Source organism: Vidua chalybeata, chromosome Z, assembly GCF_026979565.1.
Source record: "Vidua chalybeata isolate OUT-0048 chromosome Z, bVidCha1 merged haplotype, whole genome shotgun sequence".
NCBI lineage: Eukaryota > Metazoa > Chordata > Aves > Passeriformes > Viduidae > Vidua > Vidua chalybeata.
Window position 1 is genome coordinate 69964631 of NC_071570.1, and position 15474 is coordinate 69980104.

The following is a 15474-nucleotide window of genomic DNA, read 5'->3' on the forward strand; positions in this document are numbered from 1 at the left end:
ATGTTCATGTTTATGACATAGAGACATCTCTTCTTGGTAGTGCCAAGCAATAGCATAAGAGGCAAAGGGCAGAAACTGATGCACAGAAAGTTACACCTGAAGAGGAGGAACTTCACTGTGTGGGTGACTATTTACTGGAACAAAGTGTCCAAAGAGGGTATGGAGTCTTCCTCACTAGAGATAGTCAAAACCCATCTGGACATAACCCTTAGTACCATGCTCTAGGGGACCTGCTTGTGTACAGAGGTTGGATTGGATGACCTCCAGTGGCCCTTTCCAACCTCACCCATTCTTTGATTCTGTGGCATCATTGGGAAAATCTGGCTGGAATGGCTTAAGTCGAAGCTCTGCACCATGTATGGCAAGGAGACCCTCCTGGGCATATTGGGGCCAAATGAGGCCCTAGTCTTTTCCTCCAATTATTTGGAATTATTCCAAAGGAATCTAAAAATATCAGTGAATGCTGGCTTCTGAAAATGCTACTTTCAGTAATCATCAATACCAAAAGCTGTTTCACATTTCACTTCTGAGTTATAGTCTTGTACTAGGGTGACACTGCAATGTCAATAGAGTACTTCAGAAAAGCTTGCTTCTCAATTAAAACATATTTAAGAAACTACAGGGAAAATACCCCTGTGTTGACAGTTCTACCTCTTTTCATATATTTAAAATTAACTATTCCCAATTTAGAAATATTTACTCACTGCTGATGAACTAAAACTACAGAGGAGAATGATGTGTATTACCTTCTACCTCTAGAATTGCAAATAAGTCTGAATTTGCAACACTGAATGTCAACAATTTTGGCCTAATTACATCAGTGAGTCAGCACTAAAACACAATAGGGCAGAACTAGTGTATAGCAGTAATAAATCCTCATTCTCACTGACTATCAGATACTGCCACAGCTGGAACACTGGCTACTGCTGAAAAACTCAATGAAAAAGTACTAAGATAAAAAGATTACCTCTCTTAAATGAAAAATACAGAGACATTCTATAATGCCATTTTTATAAAGCCATTCTTCACAGAAGAATTAATTTCCATGTAACATTAAGGGATTCCTTTTCAGAAATCATCTGGGATTTCTCTCAATGCTGTTGCAAGGTTGCTGCACTCATATATTAGAACATGATTCATCTGCAGTTATGAAAATCACTTTACAAATATGATTTTCCTTGGAGGTGCAGAGTCATAACTCCACAGCCTTTAAGGCTTGGGGAAAAGGGTTTGCTTCATTTGAGGCATTGAGGACAATTGAAGAAGAGGAAAAGATTCCTGAGTAAAATCCAGAATGTCACTACTAAACACTGGGAATACCAGCAATACAGAAAAAAATTATTTTCACAGCCATGAATTTTTCAGATCACACAGCCTTACATCACACGCTTCAGGTATAACTTCCAGATATGCACAGCTGCAATTTTTTAAGGCCTTTTTCTTTTTTATTATTAAGGAGAAAGAGAGGGGGAGGAATAGGAATAGAGCAAATTACTTCCACCACTTGTGAAACTCAATCACTGTAGATTCCTACAAATTTCTGAACAAAACCAGTGAAATTACAAAGGTTTAAAAACCCTTTAAAGGCCCTCCTGCCTTCTGATTCTTCTGTCTACTGTGGAAGAAGACCGTGCCAGTCTAGGGGAGAGCACAGAAGCAGAAGATGCTCGTCAGAGACATGTAAATTAGTACACAGAACACATGCAACAAGATCCACCAAGGCAGCAGCAACCCTAACAGGCCAACAACAGAGAAATGTGACAGCAGTTGGCACATCTCAGAGTGACTGATTATCTAATGGTGACTGGCCCAATTAATAATACAAATATTCATTGATATCAGGAGTGGGAATTTTGTGGTACCAAACCTTCTCATTAAAGCTATTATTTCCCCTGGTAACACAAACAGTATTCCATCTCAGACTGCAGGATACTTTTTGTTTGATTTTGCTTGTCTGGTTTGCCTGCTGCTTTCTAATGATGTGCTTTTGTGACGATGTTAGCTAGTTATAACCAATCAGTAGGAAGTGAGAAGCTCTGCTGAAACAAAAATCTATCAAGTTTACTAAAATCAGGCATGTATTACTTAAATGATCTCTTTTGCAAGCAATATCAGGCACATTAATTAGACCATGTTTAACAAAACACAAAATGTAAAAAAGTGCACTGAGTTTCAAATTCATAGGTAGAGACACTGAGAGAACATCCTAGTGTCTTCTGCAGAAGAATGCTGCTAATAAATGTATAAATATAGCCAATGTAAGTGCACTATCCTTGCATTTAGATTTACTTAGAGAACATCTTTGATTTGCAAACTTCAAATTTTTAGGGAAGATCTGAAAGTTATTTTAAAGAAAAATAATAAATTCTATTGTTTATCCATAGGTAAATAATTTAAATCAGCTAAATTGTAAAAGCCTTATTATACTTATGTATAACTAATGAATTTTAATTAAAGGATCTGCATATAAAAAAGAAAAAAAATTAACATGTTGTTTTATATGCAAGGAGAAAGTTGCTTCATATTCAAACAACATCAGAGAAAAAAATCTCAGTAATCTGTTCTTTAGGGTATGTACTAAACAATATATGTGTAATACTTGCTGATATGATTTGTGTATTTGCATGTTTATTTTCATTTTTGAGGCTTAATACAACATGTAAGTAGGGTTTAGGTGCATATAAAATTAATATATCTATCACTACTGCAAATACATTTCCTACATACCTACCTAATTTTAACTCCTTTTGAGTCATTTGGGTTACTCATGCCCCTAGAATTATATACATTTCTATCTGTCACAAGCTTCAGCCACACAAACAATAAACATGCACTTTCCACATGGAAACACATTAGCTTGATTGATGGTGGAGGTTAATGTAACTTTGCCCTGGGCAGATGAAGAGCATCCTTATTCCTAAGGCAGTATTTTGCAAGAAAAGCCCCCCAAAACTTTAGTTCGCTTCAATAAAAGTAGGAGAGAAATTTGTATGTCTACATGTATGTAAAATGATACTTTGCCTAATGAAGTACATATGCAACTATATATAATTTCAAAGGACTAGTTTCTTTTTAAAAACTCAGTTAGTTGCATACCTGCATCATGTACTGCCATTCAGCAAACAGTGGTCCTGTTTTTCTGCAAGTCTTTTGAAACCACCTAACAAATGAAGTGTGCCCATTGACTTTATTTCTAAAACTTTGGGTCCAATTAGTAAATAGAGTGTGCTGCCAGTATACTGAGTGTTTGGCTTGGATGGGCCAGTGTCTCCAGGGTACTTATGGAAATTTTACACTGACACACACCAAATTTTGCTAAATCATGTCACTCCAAAAAAAAAAACCAAATAAAGCAACATTTTTACTTCCCTGCATTAAACAAGGATACAGGAAGTATATCACAAGCTGTATTAGCACTGCTAGAAATGTGCAAAAGCAGGGCAATTGTACCATGCAAATCATGCAGAGAGAAGAGGAAAAAAAAAGTACTGAAGCACCAGAGGGATACACACATTTGTTAAAAGAGATTCTCTAAGCATACTAACCTGCTGGTTCTAATGAATTTTCTACTTTGTCGTTAACATCGAAAACACGATCATGAACACCTATAGTTTTCATACAGCTGTCTATAACAAAAATAGAGATAACAGCCAAATATGTTAGTCAAACACCCTTACACTCCCCACTTTCCTTTTTTCCTCTCTTTTTTTTCGCTCCATTTACTATACAAAATTAGGCATATTCATATTTTAAAGTCTGTGGCACTTGTCCAAATGCCAGTATAAGTCTTCCATTTGTACAAAGTTTAAGAAACAACAAGTTAGCAACTGCCAAGTAATTCAAACAAAGCTTTATGAAAAATGATATATACAATGAAAATCATAATACAAATATTGCTGTATGTACAGAACAGACACAAGACTTAACTGTAAAAAAATTAATTTGTTGTTTACTAGACCACACAGTAAAGTAGGTGCTAGAAAGCCACCCTCAGAATCTTAATCTGAAGAACTTACTTGCTGGTCGTACGTACACCTTAAGCTTTAGGCAGGATCTCCTTCCATTATCTGGGATCGCAGAAGCTGTAAAATGAAGAAAAAGGAAAAATAAGTGGATGAGTAAGAGAGTGAAAATCCAAAATACCTTTTGTGCTGAAATAAAATATTCTTTCTCTTTCCTTCATCTGAAGGACAGGACACACTTCAATCACTGAACATAAGGACTTCAATTGAACAAAGTAGCTTGATTATCCAAAAGCATATAACAACTTCAGATTTTATTCAAATTAATTTCTTTATTATTTTACATGGAAGAAGTGAAGCACATGCTACTTTCAATGTTTCATTACCTCCTTTCACCTTTCCACACCTTCTTCTTGAACACTTGTTTAATATGGCTTTTGCTATAATGCATATGTTCACATTGAAAAAAAACTTCAGAATACAGAATACTCAGAGAAAAGCTAACCTTGAAATTTTAGGCAATAGACTTCAACAACCCAAAAAGGGATGAAAAAACAAAATGACACCAAAGATGACAGTGGTAAAAATGGAACTATCTATATACTTCCAGCAAAGTAGAGATACTCACCATTAAATTTTACAGCAAACTCAGTCTCCATATGCATTGGTCTTTATTGAGAAAATACTTATCTCACTTCAGTCAAAACATGATCCCTCATGTTATACAGCTAACAAACCAAAATCAGTCTATTCCTGGTTTCTGCCCTCCCTCATAATTTCCCATACAAAGTATTTAATTTTTAAGAATACTTAGTGTATTAGGGAAAAAAAAAAAAAAAGTGGAAATATGTCTAGCCCTAATGCAAAAGGTCACCCACAAAGGCAGCACGTACTTATTTCACAGAAAAAAGTGCTGTTGTGATAACTTCCTTTCTATAACCATTCTTGCCTCAAAATACAACAAAATAGGGAAATATGCCTGCTTCCCACCACCGAGGTATCCCTTGGGCATTGTCTGCCAATATTTACACAGGAGTAAATTTCCTCAATATCTGCAATTCTGATATTGTACATTCACCTTCAGTTCAACATACACAACCAAGGAACTTGACTTGGGCATGAAGATATTCACTTGTGAAAGACCACCCACTTTTTTTTCTTGAAAACTCCTCAAGAGCTATTGCTAAAAATATTACCTGAAGCACTGCAGAGGACCTTTTCTTTCATTGCATTCAAAATCTATGTTATTAGGGCAGAATGAGTTGCATTTTCCATTAAATGGCCACTACTGGAAAAATGATTGGCCAGACAAGATGTTAGTTTACTCTGTTTACCCTTATTTCATCCATGTCCTTGTGTGTGACAAGCAACTAAAACAATTTATACATAGGCATATGAACTCTTTGTCTTCATGTTAAGCTTGCACCTGAATGGTTCCTCAACTAATTTGAAATCAATTTCCTAAATCATCAATGATGTGCTTGCAGGACAGGCATCCGATTATTCCTAGAACTTACCAAGAACTAGCAAATTCAGTACAAACACAAACAAGGAGCAAAGTAAAGAATTTAATACAGCTCACATTGTGATTCTGCATCTTGAAAGTTCTCGAAAAATTGTTCCCCTCTTTTAGTCAAAATACAAAAGCATGTAGAAATGATGAGCTCCCCCCACAATGCCAAGCAGTTAACAGCTGTCTCTATAGCATCTTACCAAGTCAGAAGATTTCCCTCCATTGAGTTTGCAGAAACTGGTGTGTTATTTGGGGCACAATATTGCACTCTGTGGCTATTTTCAGGAAATTATGTCATTTTGGTGGCCCTTACTGAATATATGCAACTGGCTAATTACTTTGTTAAGACTAAACAGGTAGTTGTAGATTTCTCAAAAATAAGAATCCTATAATCATTATCAAATTACTAGGATGGAGGTGAAAATCACATTTCCAATATAAGACAAAACTGAATACCTTCAGTAAATTTATCACTGACAGATTTTTTCTGCCCAGAAATTATTTCAGAGGTGCATTATGGCACATATTTATTTAAAGGCAAGTTTTTGCTTTGATGCTTACATGCTCTTGCTTATGTCCATAAAATAAGCATGTTTTGCTTATTTAAGCTGCTGTTTATTAGAATACTCTGTTAGTCAGTGACTAACTAGAATATCTGACTAGCTAGGATAGCTAGAAGCTAATAATATCCCATCTGAAAATAAAATCTATTATTTCTTGAAAAACAGAAAATTAATGCTTAGTACATTGAAGCTTATATATTCACGTAGTATTTACACACACATAGGAGCAAATAGCAGCTAGTGATTTGCCATATTCTTGTGAAGAAAAATATTAAAATCCATTCACTGTTGAAATCTTTTCCACCAGTCTTTACTCTCTGTTGCAACTGTAGAGTATATCATGAAGAACTGTCCTATTGCAACCATAGCAGTTGGACTTAAATAATCATTCCAGAAACTGGCACAGCCCTAGCAAGAAATTTGAAATAGAGCTTTTCTTCTTTCCAGAGAAATTATATATTTTCAATGTTTGCTGTAAACTCAGAAAAATTCATCTTTAATCAGTGTTTTACATCATCAGAAGGAATAATAATGACTACCAAAAAAATCAAGTATCAGTTTTCAGCACTTCCATCTACCTTAACAACCAAGACCAAGGTGATGAAGGGATACATTGCAACTTCTTTGGCCTTCCTAAGAAATTAAATGCTGGTTGCCAAGATGCATGACTGCAAACAATTTTTTTTCTTCCTTTATTTTACTTCCACCCTCCCTCCTCTTCCTTTCTCCCTTTCATCTTAAAAGAAAAAAAAAATACACCAGTGTTAGTTTTTGTTGTAAGACCAGATGTATCACCCATAGGAAAGAGTCAGGAAAGGAGAAAGAGAACTGCTCCTTGTCAGCTGGAATCTGTTAAAGCTGCTTCTCAGATTGCTGCTGTTGCTACATTCTACTGAAATTAGCTACAGTATAAGAAAAATTGTCCTTTCTAGGTGGTACAAGAAGAAATTTCTTTCTCCTTCCTGAACAAAATCAGGTTGGACCCTAAGGCTTTGCTACAAGGCTATCCTATCTGCCCATTTAAAAGGTGGTATTAGTTATAACATACAGGCCAGTTCTGAGAGCAAGAAGCCTCTGATGCTAATGGAACCTTTCCAAAGTAACACTTTCCATTTCAAAAGCCAGAATTCCCATGGAAAAAACAAAACAAAACAAAACAAAACAAAACAAAACAAAACAAAAAAAAAACAAACAAACAAAAAAAAAAAAAAAAAAAAAAAAAAAACAAAAAAAAAACCCCAACACAATTGATTCCTTGCTGCAAAACAAAAAAGAAACCTTTGAATAAACTCTCTTATAAGGAGCAAAATATGTTATATCCACTTATTTTTTCATTAATTATATTAGACCAGAAAAGATCTAACTGGTTTAGTTTGTGTCAGGAAGAATCACAACTGAAAACAGAAGAGGAACGCAGAAGAGAAATGCGAGTTCCTATATGTTATTACAATTCCTATGATACTTCCCATCTCCCCTGCCCTACTGCACCTTTACCAGAAACTTCATGAAAATCTCCTGGGTCCCTCTCTTAAGAAAATGTTTTAGACCTCATGAGAACACAAAGACTTGGGATGAGAAGAAAGTGAACACTAAAATCCCTCTGAAATCACTAGATACATGAAAACATCTAAATGATTATAAAAATAACTGGTTTGATCTCTTCATTATTTTTTTAAATAGGAAAATTCTACAATTGAGAAGAAATTTAAGTCATGAGCTCTGTTTTCTTCAGATGAGAATTCCATCTACATTAGTTAACTAGGAAAAAAAAATGTACAATGAACTGCTGTATCCAGGCTAAGTCCAAGCTGGATCTGAAAACAGCCTATAAAGACAAATTAGATGGGAAAACTTCTTGTCTCTGAACTGCTTGTGGTTACCAATTTTATACCCTGTAAGGAACAGAAAGAGAATGATGAAAATTATTCTCTCCTCATCTACAGCCAAACCATAAATATTTCTGCATTCACTAGCTATATTTAAATATAAAAAAAAAAAAAAATTATACAATTCCCTCATCTCTATCCTAAGTAGTTCTCGGCTAGAAAACACATGGTACATTATTAATATATTAGATATAAATAACAGGTTAGGCCCTTCCTCAGCCTAGTAACAATTAGCCGAGTTATTCAATGACTGCAGAAAGCTGCAGATAGAGAACAAAAAAGTAGCATATACAGAAAACTGTTATGCACTTCAATTTACTATGATAAATCCCCAAAACTCATTAAAGGAGTCCTCAAGATATGAACCAAACAGCATACAAAATAAGCTAACTAAAAAGTAAATGTAAAAAATAAATAAATAAAAATTTCAAAAGTAACTTAGTTATTGATGTGACAAAAGCAGCAATTATTTCCTTTCCTAAGAGAGGCAACAGTTTCGCTGAGGCTGTTTCTAACCTAAAAGCAAGTTATCAGAATGCCACATTTAAAGTGTCTCAACCATCCTATTTATTGATATTCACATGTATCAGTCATTACCTCTGCTTGCCTCCTCACTCATTCTTGACTTTCTAATTACGGGATTGCACTTTTCCCTAAAATGCAAGTCCAGATACAGAGAAAAAAAGGAATCACAAATGCAGTTCAAATCCTCCTTTAGCACTACAAAGACATTTATTTAACATTCATGGCACAAGCCACTGTGGGCCTCATTAGAAAGTGAACCTGGTTCAGCTGGAAATAGCACTCCATTTATCTAAGGCACTTCAACAGCACCTTTGTTTAGAATGTGGGGACATTGGTAAAGAACATCCTTTCCCTACACAGAAACACAACACCCTCACCATGCCTCTGCAGATATTCTGCAGATGGCAATTCTCTTACTATTTTGTATTTCAATTTCTATTACCAGCTCACTTGGAGCATTCTCTGAAGGGATTATAAAGCACTCTTTGTGAAACACAGGAGACAAGGCAATGTTCTCCTTGCATTTTTGAAAAATGTGATCAATGTTTTCTTCTGTCTGCTAGGAAATCAAGCAAACAGGGTCTCCTTGTAGGCAAGAACTGAGAAATCATGCCAAGATCTCACCTCAGTCCATTGCAGATGTACTACTACTAGCACCCTCTGTTACACAAACTCTGGCTCTGATAAGTACTTCCCAACCACAACCACTGAACAGAAGTATTGTTTCAGACTGGGAAGACAATAAAGCATCAATTCTGAACTTTCTAGCACAATAAATTGAGATGCCACATGCATACTGCTTGAGTAAATACCTAACACTTACTGCCTAGTCAAAGGGTTGCATATATAACTTCTGTAAGCACCTGGAGAAACACCACAAGAAGAGAACCTGCAGCAACCTAGTACATAGGATGCTGGATGTTGGGGATCAGAAACCCATGTTTAGGCAGTCCTTGCACTCTCTTAGACCTGTAATTTTTCTTCAGGAGAAAATACTTATAGCTGTGATTTGCCTCTAGCCCTTTTAGGCACAATAGCACTCCCATTAGTCAAATCCAATACCCAGGTAACCTTATACAACCTGCAAATCATAACTCCACCAACCTGAGGTACTTTAACATCCAATATCCTGGGTCAGCTGCAGAGCTTTAGAAAGTTTTAAGAAGAATCATCTGCTTTTTCTTTTTACAGAAATGTGTGAGAGCATTAAAAATGCAGTTTCCATTATGTTTGCCACAGGCAATATTTCTCAATTTGTGCAAGTCAGAAAAAAAATAATAGCCTATTAGTTGTTAGAAGAGTTCAGCTTTTCCCCTGTAGGTTTTCATGTGATTTACCATACAACATAAATGTATGCAAATTAGCCAGGTAAATGCACAATTAGTTATTCATATTCTTCTCACAGTTTAGATTGAAAAAAAGTTATGAATTTGCATAAATGGTACAACAGAAAAAGCCAGCTAGAATGAAATCAACCAATAAAGTACTCCTCCATACATGAAGTAAGGTCCATATCTAAGAACAATACAGGATTTTTCAAAATTATTTATCAAAAATAAATTACTTGAAAAGATTTAGAGATAATTTTCTCCTGTACATATTAAAACAAACAAAAAAATAAAATAGATAAATACTGGTCCTAAAGAAACTACTTCTTTTGCCAATACTTGAATTTAAATTAGAAGTCTTTGCATGCCTGCTCTTCCATTCCAACCCATCAGCAAAAGATTTGTTCTGGCAGCACACACATGATTCCATTCTGAGAAAATTAAAATATTGAATGATTATGACTAACTCATTCTTCAGACCTAATAATTAAGCACAATTCCTCAATAAATCATGACTAAACTTTCTGGTAGCTTTGTTCTAGCCAATTCTATCATCTCTGTATTTAGTAATAACCAAGATGAGAACACAAAAAAAAATTACTCAGCAACTTAAAGATTCAGAAATCTCAAGCCAGCAGACAGACAATCTAAACTGAAAAACCCCCTGACCCAGGGCTGTGAACAACACTAATAAAATTCTAAAAAAAAATTACTAGAAATGGAAACAAAATAAATAAATATGTGACCAAACAAACATGAAAGGTGACAGCTAATACTGCTCATGGCTTAATACAAGCAAAAGTAGTGTGGATACTAGGATGTCCAATTGCATATTTTAAACCCCACACTATTAATAGGACACCTAATACAAATGCATATTTTACACTACCCTTGCATGCTCAACTACATCTGCATTTAATTTTTGCACTGATCTCTGTATGTATAGGTATATGCCTACACACAAACACAGACTTATACTTTGCATTTCATTCAAAATATAAATGAGAAAGTGCACAGCATGGAGGAAAAGACTTTATAAAAGGCATGTCCACGACAAACAGATTGTGAAATGCTACGTTTATTTCTGGTGTCTTATACATAATTTGGACTGGCATTGCACTGTGTAAACACACTGCATTATTATGGCCTACCTCACAAGTGACTATATTTCTCAGACCTACTAAAAATAACGTAGTAAATGGAAATGAGTTGCCAGACAAATGCTATTTTAGTGAGAGTTCTTGGAAGAAAGCAATACAGAGTTACTGTTTCTGCACTTAATGCTGAATTAACTGTCCCATTGCAACTGCTTGGCTAGGAAGAATATAATTTTTCTTGCATTTTCTAATCCATTGCAACTTATATATCTGGTTGAAGGCTGTAGAGACGGAAAATATGTTTTGCATCAAAGTCATACAAAAAAAAATTCAGCCATGTGTGTTAGGAAACGTAAACCATGGACTTACAATTTTATTAAGTCACTCGTTTAGTATTTCCTCTTAGCATGGTCTAGCCCTATGTCTCTCTCAGGAAGATCCCCTTTCAACTAAGGGGGAATTTAATGACAAGCTTTGTCCATTGCTGGCCTGGCTGGTGTACTGGAGTCAGACATTTTTAGTGCAGATCATCAAAGCAACTCAAAAGCACAGTTCTTCAGTGCTGGACACCACCAGACGTGAACAGCAGCTGAGGGCTTATATGAGGCAACACTCTGAATCCAGTCCAAAGGCTTCTTGCAGTCGTACCTTTATCATCTGTGTTTCCAAGTCCCTGAGTCCAGTTGAGTTCAGCAGAACCTCAGTGCAGGGTAGCCTGTACCCTTTACACCTTGAAGAGTCTGACAAAACAGATGTTTCAGATGCTGGAAAATCCAATTGTGCCTGCACTGTTTTCCTCTCAACTAAGCCTTGAACCAGTAAGAAAACAAAGCTCAAAGTTCTTTGCAAAGACTTTTGTTTCTTTTCATAAAAGCAAGAACATTTACATTTAGAGTGAAGCTGTCAACTAATTGCAACTAACTTGAGCTTCTCACAGAATCAGTTTTGCTACTGTGGTGTTTCTTCTCATTAAAAAACAAACAAATCTCGGCTGGAAATAAAGGAAAAGCATATCTTATTTTGAATGGACTTTTAGTTGCATGTAAGTCCCTGTGAAATATAAGGATGTAGGAATGAAAAATAGACCATATAGTTACTTCCATATGAAATATTTGCAGGCATTTCTCACATATAAGGTTCCTCTTTGACAAATTCAAACTGTATTGCATACCTTAAAATAAGTGCGAACATTTCTGCACTAGCCCAATATAAATGACTGATGTCATATTTTCTGTTGCAACAAACCAACACTTATTAACTAGAATGAAATAAAACCCTCAGATCTCATTACTGATTTCAGTGGCATTAACAAAATCAAATACTGTTATTGTACTACATTAAGACTGTATTAGAGCAAATTGCTAATAAAACAAGTTAATACTATCAAATAAAGCACTTAGAGAAAAATATATCCTCTTACTTTCCATAAGCTCTTTTGTACTTTGATTTTCCCTTGGTATCACTAAAAATAAAATTATTTTCTTCAAGCAGGCTATCCAGTTTGCTAATTTCCATCTCTAAGAATGAGACATAAGTAAATCTTTTGAAGAGACATTAAAGTCTTGTTAGTAAAGATCTTTTTGATCTTTAAAGCAACATGTTCACTCACATGGAATTTGTGAGTATTGTATCATGTTACTAAACTCATATACTTTATTGGACTTCATATTATCTATTACTAGCTTTACCACTGCTGACACTATAATTAAAGAAGAGGGAATGATTCTATTCTAGTCCATCTTCATGGGCTTGCCACTATCTTAAAAATATTTAGAAAAAGTTCTGTCTTTATAAGCTATACTTGTAAATTCTGTCTGTTTACAAAAACAAATAAGTAATTTCACATGCATTTTTCTAGGGTTGTGAACACGTACATAGACATGAAATGTTAGTTTTGCTATTCACTTACGCAAGGCAATTAAATATGTTTATGCCTTGTGAAGGAGAGAGATAATGTAAAGATACAAAAAGATCTTCAAAAAGTTTCAGGGGAAATTTAGGGAAAAAAGCACAAAATGGGAGTTTTAGGGAGGTTCTAAATTTAAATCAAAAAAGGTGAGAATAATGCAATTTTGAATGTTTGAGTGCACGTGTAGCCACAAGAGTTTGCAAACATGCTGCTTACAGATAATTCCTTTGCTCAAAAGATTTCAGAAGTTTTATCTCTTGAAAAGTTTTAATAGCACCTTGGCACTACCTTTACACAGATAAACCCAGAATTTTGCAGGATGGAAACCAGGTATGTATTAGGAAAGCTAAAGTTTGTAAAACACATCAGAGTCCATTGTAATTGAAGCTCTTATTATGACACGTCAGGATTCTCAGGGCAGAGACCTTTTACTTCATTATAACTACTACAGTCCTAGACCACGACTGAGTACAGACATAACAGATGCCAGCACTGTAGTAACAACAGCACACCTTTATCATGTGAATTCCCAGTCTGTTCAGGTCCTGCAGAAGGCATGGCTACTGAATCATTCCATCATACAAGCAAGAGATTTATATCCAGTCCTTAGAATGGATATAACTCTCCAATTTGTGACCTTTATCATGAAAAATTAAATAACACATTAAGCTGAAGTTTTCTCTTCAGTCAAAATTTGTCCACTGTATGAGGCAATAGCACTTTTATTAAAACTTCTACTGTCTCTCACTTATCTAGCCTATGTTCAATGCCACAGGTTTTACTCATGTTTTGAAATCCATATTTAAAATAGCAAACCTATGTGAGAATAACCATAGGCTCATCAAGGAGAACTTGACACGAATTTGACATGTCCCATCTATGCCAGAAAAGGACTATAGTCTCTTGTAACTGTGACTGTGGGAAAAGTCTAAGACACTCATGGGAGAGCCAACCTTTCATTATCTTCTACCACAAATTATTTCCTTCTGAGTCTTCTTTTTATTTTTTTAAGAATAACGTTAAGAATACCGCAGGATGTTTAACCCTATTCCCAGGGATCATTCCCAGATGAACTCAAAATTAGACATATATGTGTACACTTTTCCATAACTGGGACTTAAAAGCCCTGGTGGTTTGGAAATTATTTTAAAAGCAATGAATACTGCATCAGACTTGAAACACACTGGTACCTCTTGAGATTTTCTCCTCCTGAATGCTCTAATAACTGTTCTCAGAAGTGAAGAGAGAACTCTACCTCTCTACTAGAAAAGGCCTTGTTTCACACTAACGACCTGACTAAGCAGATTGGGATAACCTTATCTCTATTTTCTATCTGCTACTTCCTGATCTAAGCAAGCATCACTGCACAGAAAACTTATTTCTCTATTCTTTACATGTTAACCAATTAAAGAACCAGTATACCTATGCTGTGAGCAGTTTCTAATGGTGTTTTCATATATAAGACCATACATATGGGAAACAATATAGGACAACACGGAACAACTTACTGGAAAACCTTGCTGACACTTACTAACTTCGAAAGAGATGGACAAAAATTGTACAGAATTAACTTCTCTCAAACACCCAAGTGTCCATCACTGTTCAATTTAAGTGCCTCTAATCTACTCCATGTGATGTCTCCACTCCTCACAGTGCAGAGAACTCAAGCCTCATCCTACTAGAGTAGCTGTGACAGCCCTTATCCCATTTTCTAGGATCATGAAGATCTCCTTTCATTTTTGTCTCTGCTCTGCTAATCTACATCAACAAACATTTGCACTGGATATAGTTCTGATAGCTTGGAAGAATTTCATGACAGTGTGCACAAGGTGCTTCTTCCTCTCATGTTTAAAAGAGGGTTCCATGCCCTGAGTTTCTTCAAAGAAATCTGGATACACTGTCATTTACCATAGTTAGGAAAAGAGTAATTGAAATTCATGGATTTTCTCCCTGAGTTGCTGCAGCAAGCCTTTCAGAACTCAGAAACTGACAATCAACCAAACCAAATAATCCACATTTGAGATCACATCTCTCACTTTGGTGTGTGGGGAAGCATCATAGCTCCAAATACGTGTGTACCATCTGATCTGGAGTCTTCAGCAGCAAGGGTAGCAGCTGCTTTCATACATATCTATGAATTATACAATATGGTATTGTTGGCTTGAAGGCCAAACACACTCCTGAGTATGCCTACACAGATGCTGCAGTACCAGCTAAGGCAGGCCAGGCATGCCTGCTGCTTGCCCATCCCACTCTGACAGCTGCCTCAGGCACCAGGCGTCCTGGAGCACAGAGTGGTGTGGAGTCCAGCACACCCCAGCACAATATCCAGCCAGGACAATCATAAACCTAGGGGCCTCAAGGCTTCTTCCAGAGACTGCACACCCAGAACCAATGACACAGAAGGATTGTTCTTGTTCTGTGCTCCTAGTTAATTTTTAAGATCGTTATAAATTTCCAGTTCACCTCTTAGGGGTCACTGAATAACTCGTTCTTTAGCCAAGCAAAAGTGCTTGTGTATGCTCCTGCGTTTTCCTCTTCTGCCCTTGTGAAATATCCTGCAGAGACAAGAATATTTTTTTCTTGGATCAAAATGGAATTTTTTTTTCCTAAAAGCCCATGAGGTGTGTAATCAAAGCTGGCACTGGAGCATCCTAATTATGAAACCCAGCAAGGAACTTTCACACACAT

The 15474-nt window shown here is 35.9% G+C and overlaps 1 protein-coding gene across 1 annotated transcript in view; it reads right to left on the reverse strand.

The window, feature by feature from the left end:
- EFNA5 (ephrin A5) overlaps positions 1–15474 on the reverse strand; it is a 206961-nt gene that overhangs the window by 5460 nt on the left and 186027 nt on the right. Inside the window, exons 3-4 of the mRNA XM_053932456.1 lie at positions 4017–4082; positions 3546–3626 (exon numbers count right to left, since the gene is read on the reverse strand). Coding sequence (XP_053788431.1) covers positions 3546–3626; positions 4017–4082 — 147 coding nt within the window. The remainder of the gene's footprint in view (positions 1–3545; positions 3627–4016; positions 4083–15474) is intronic.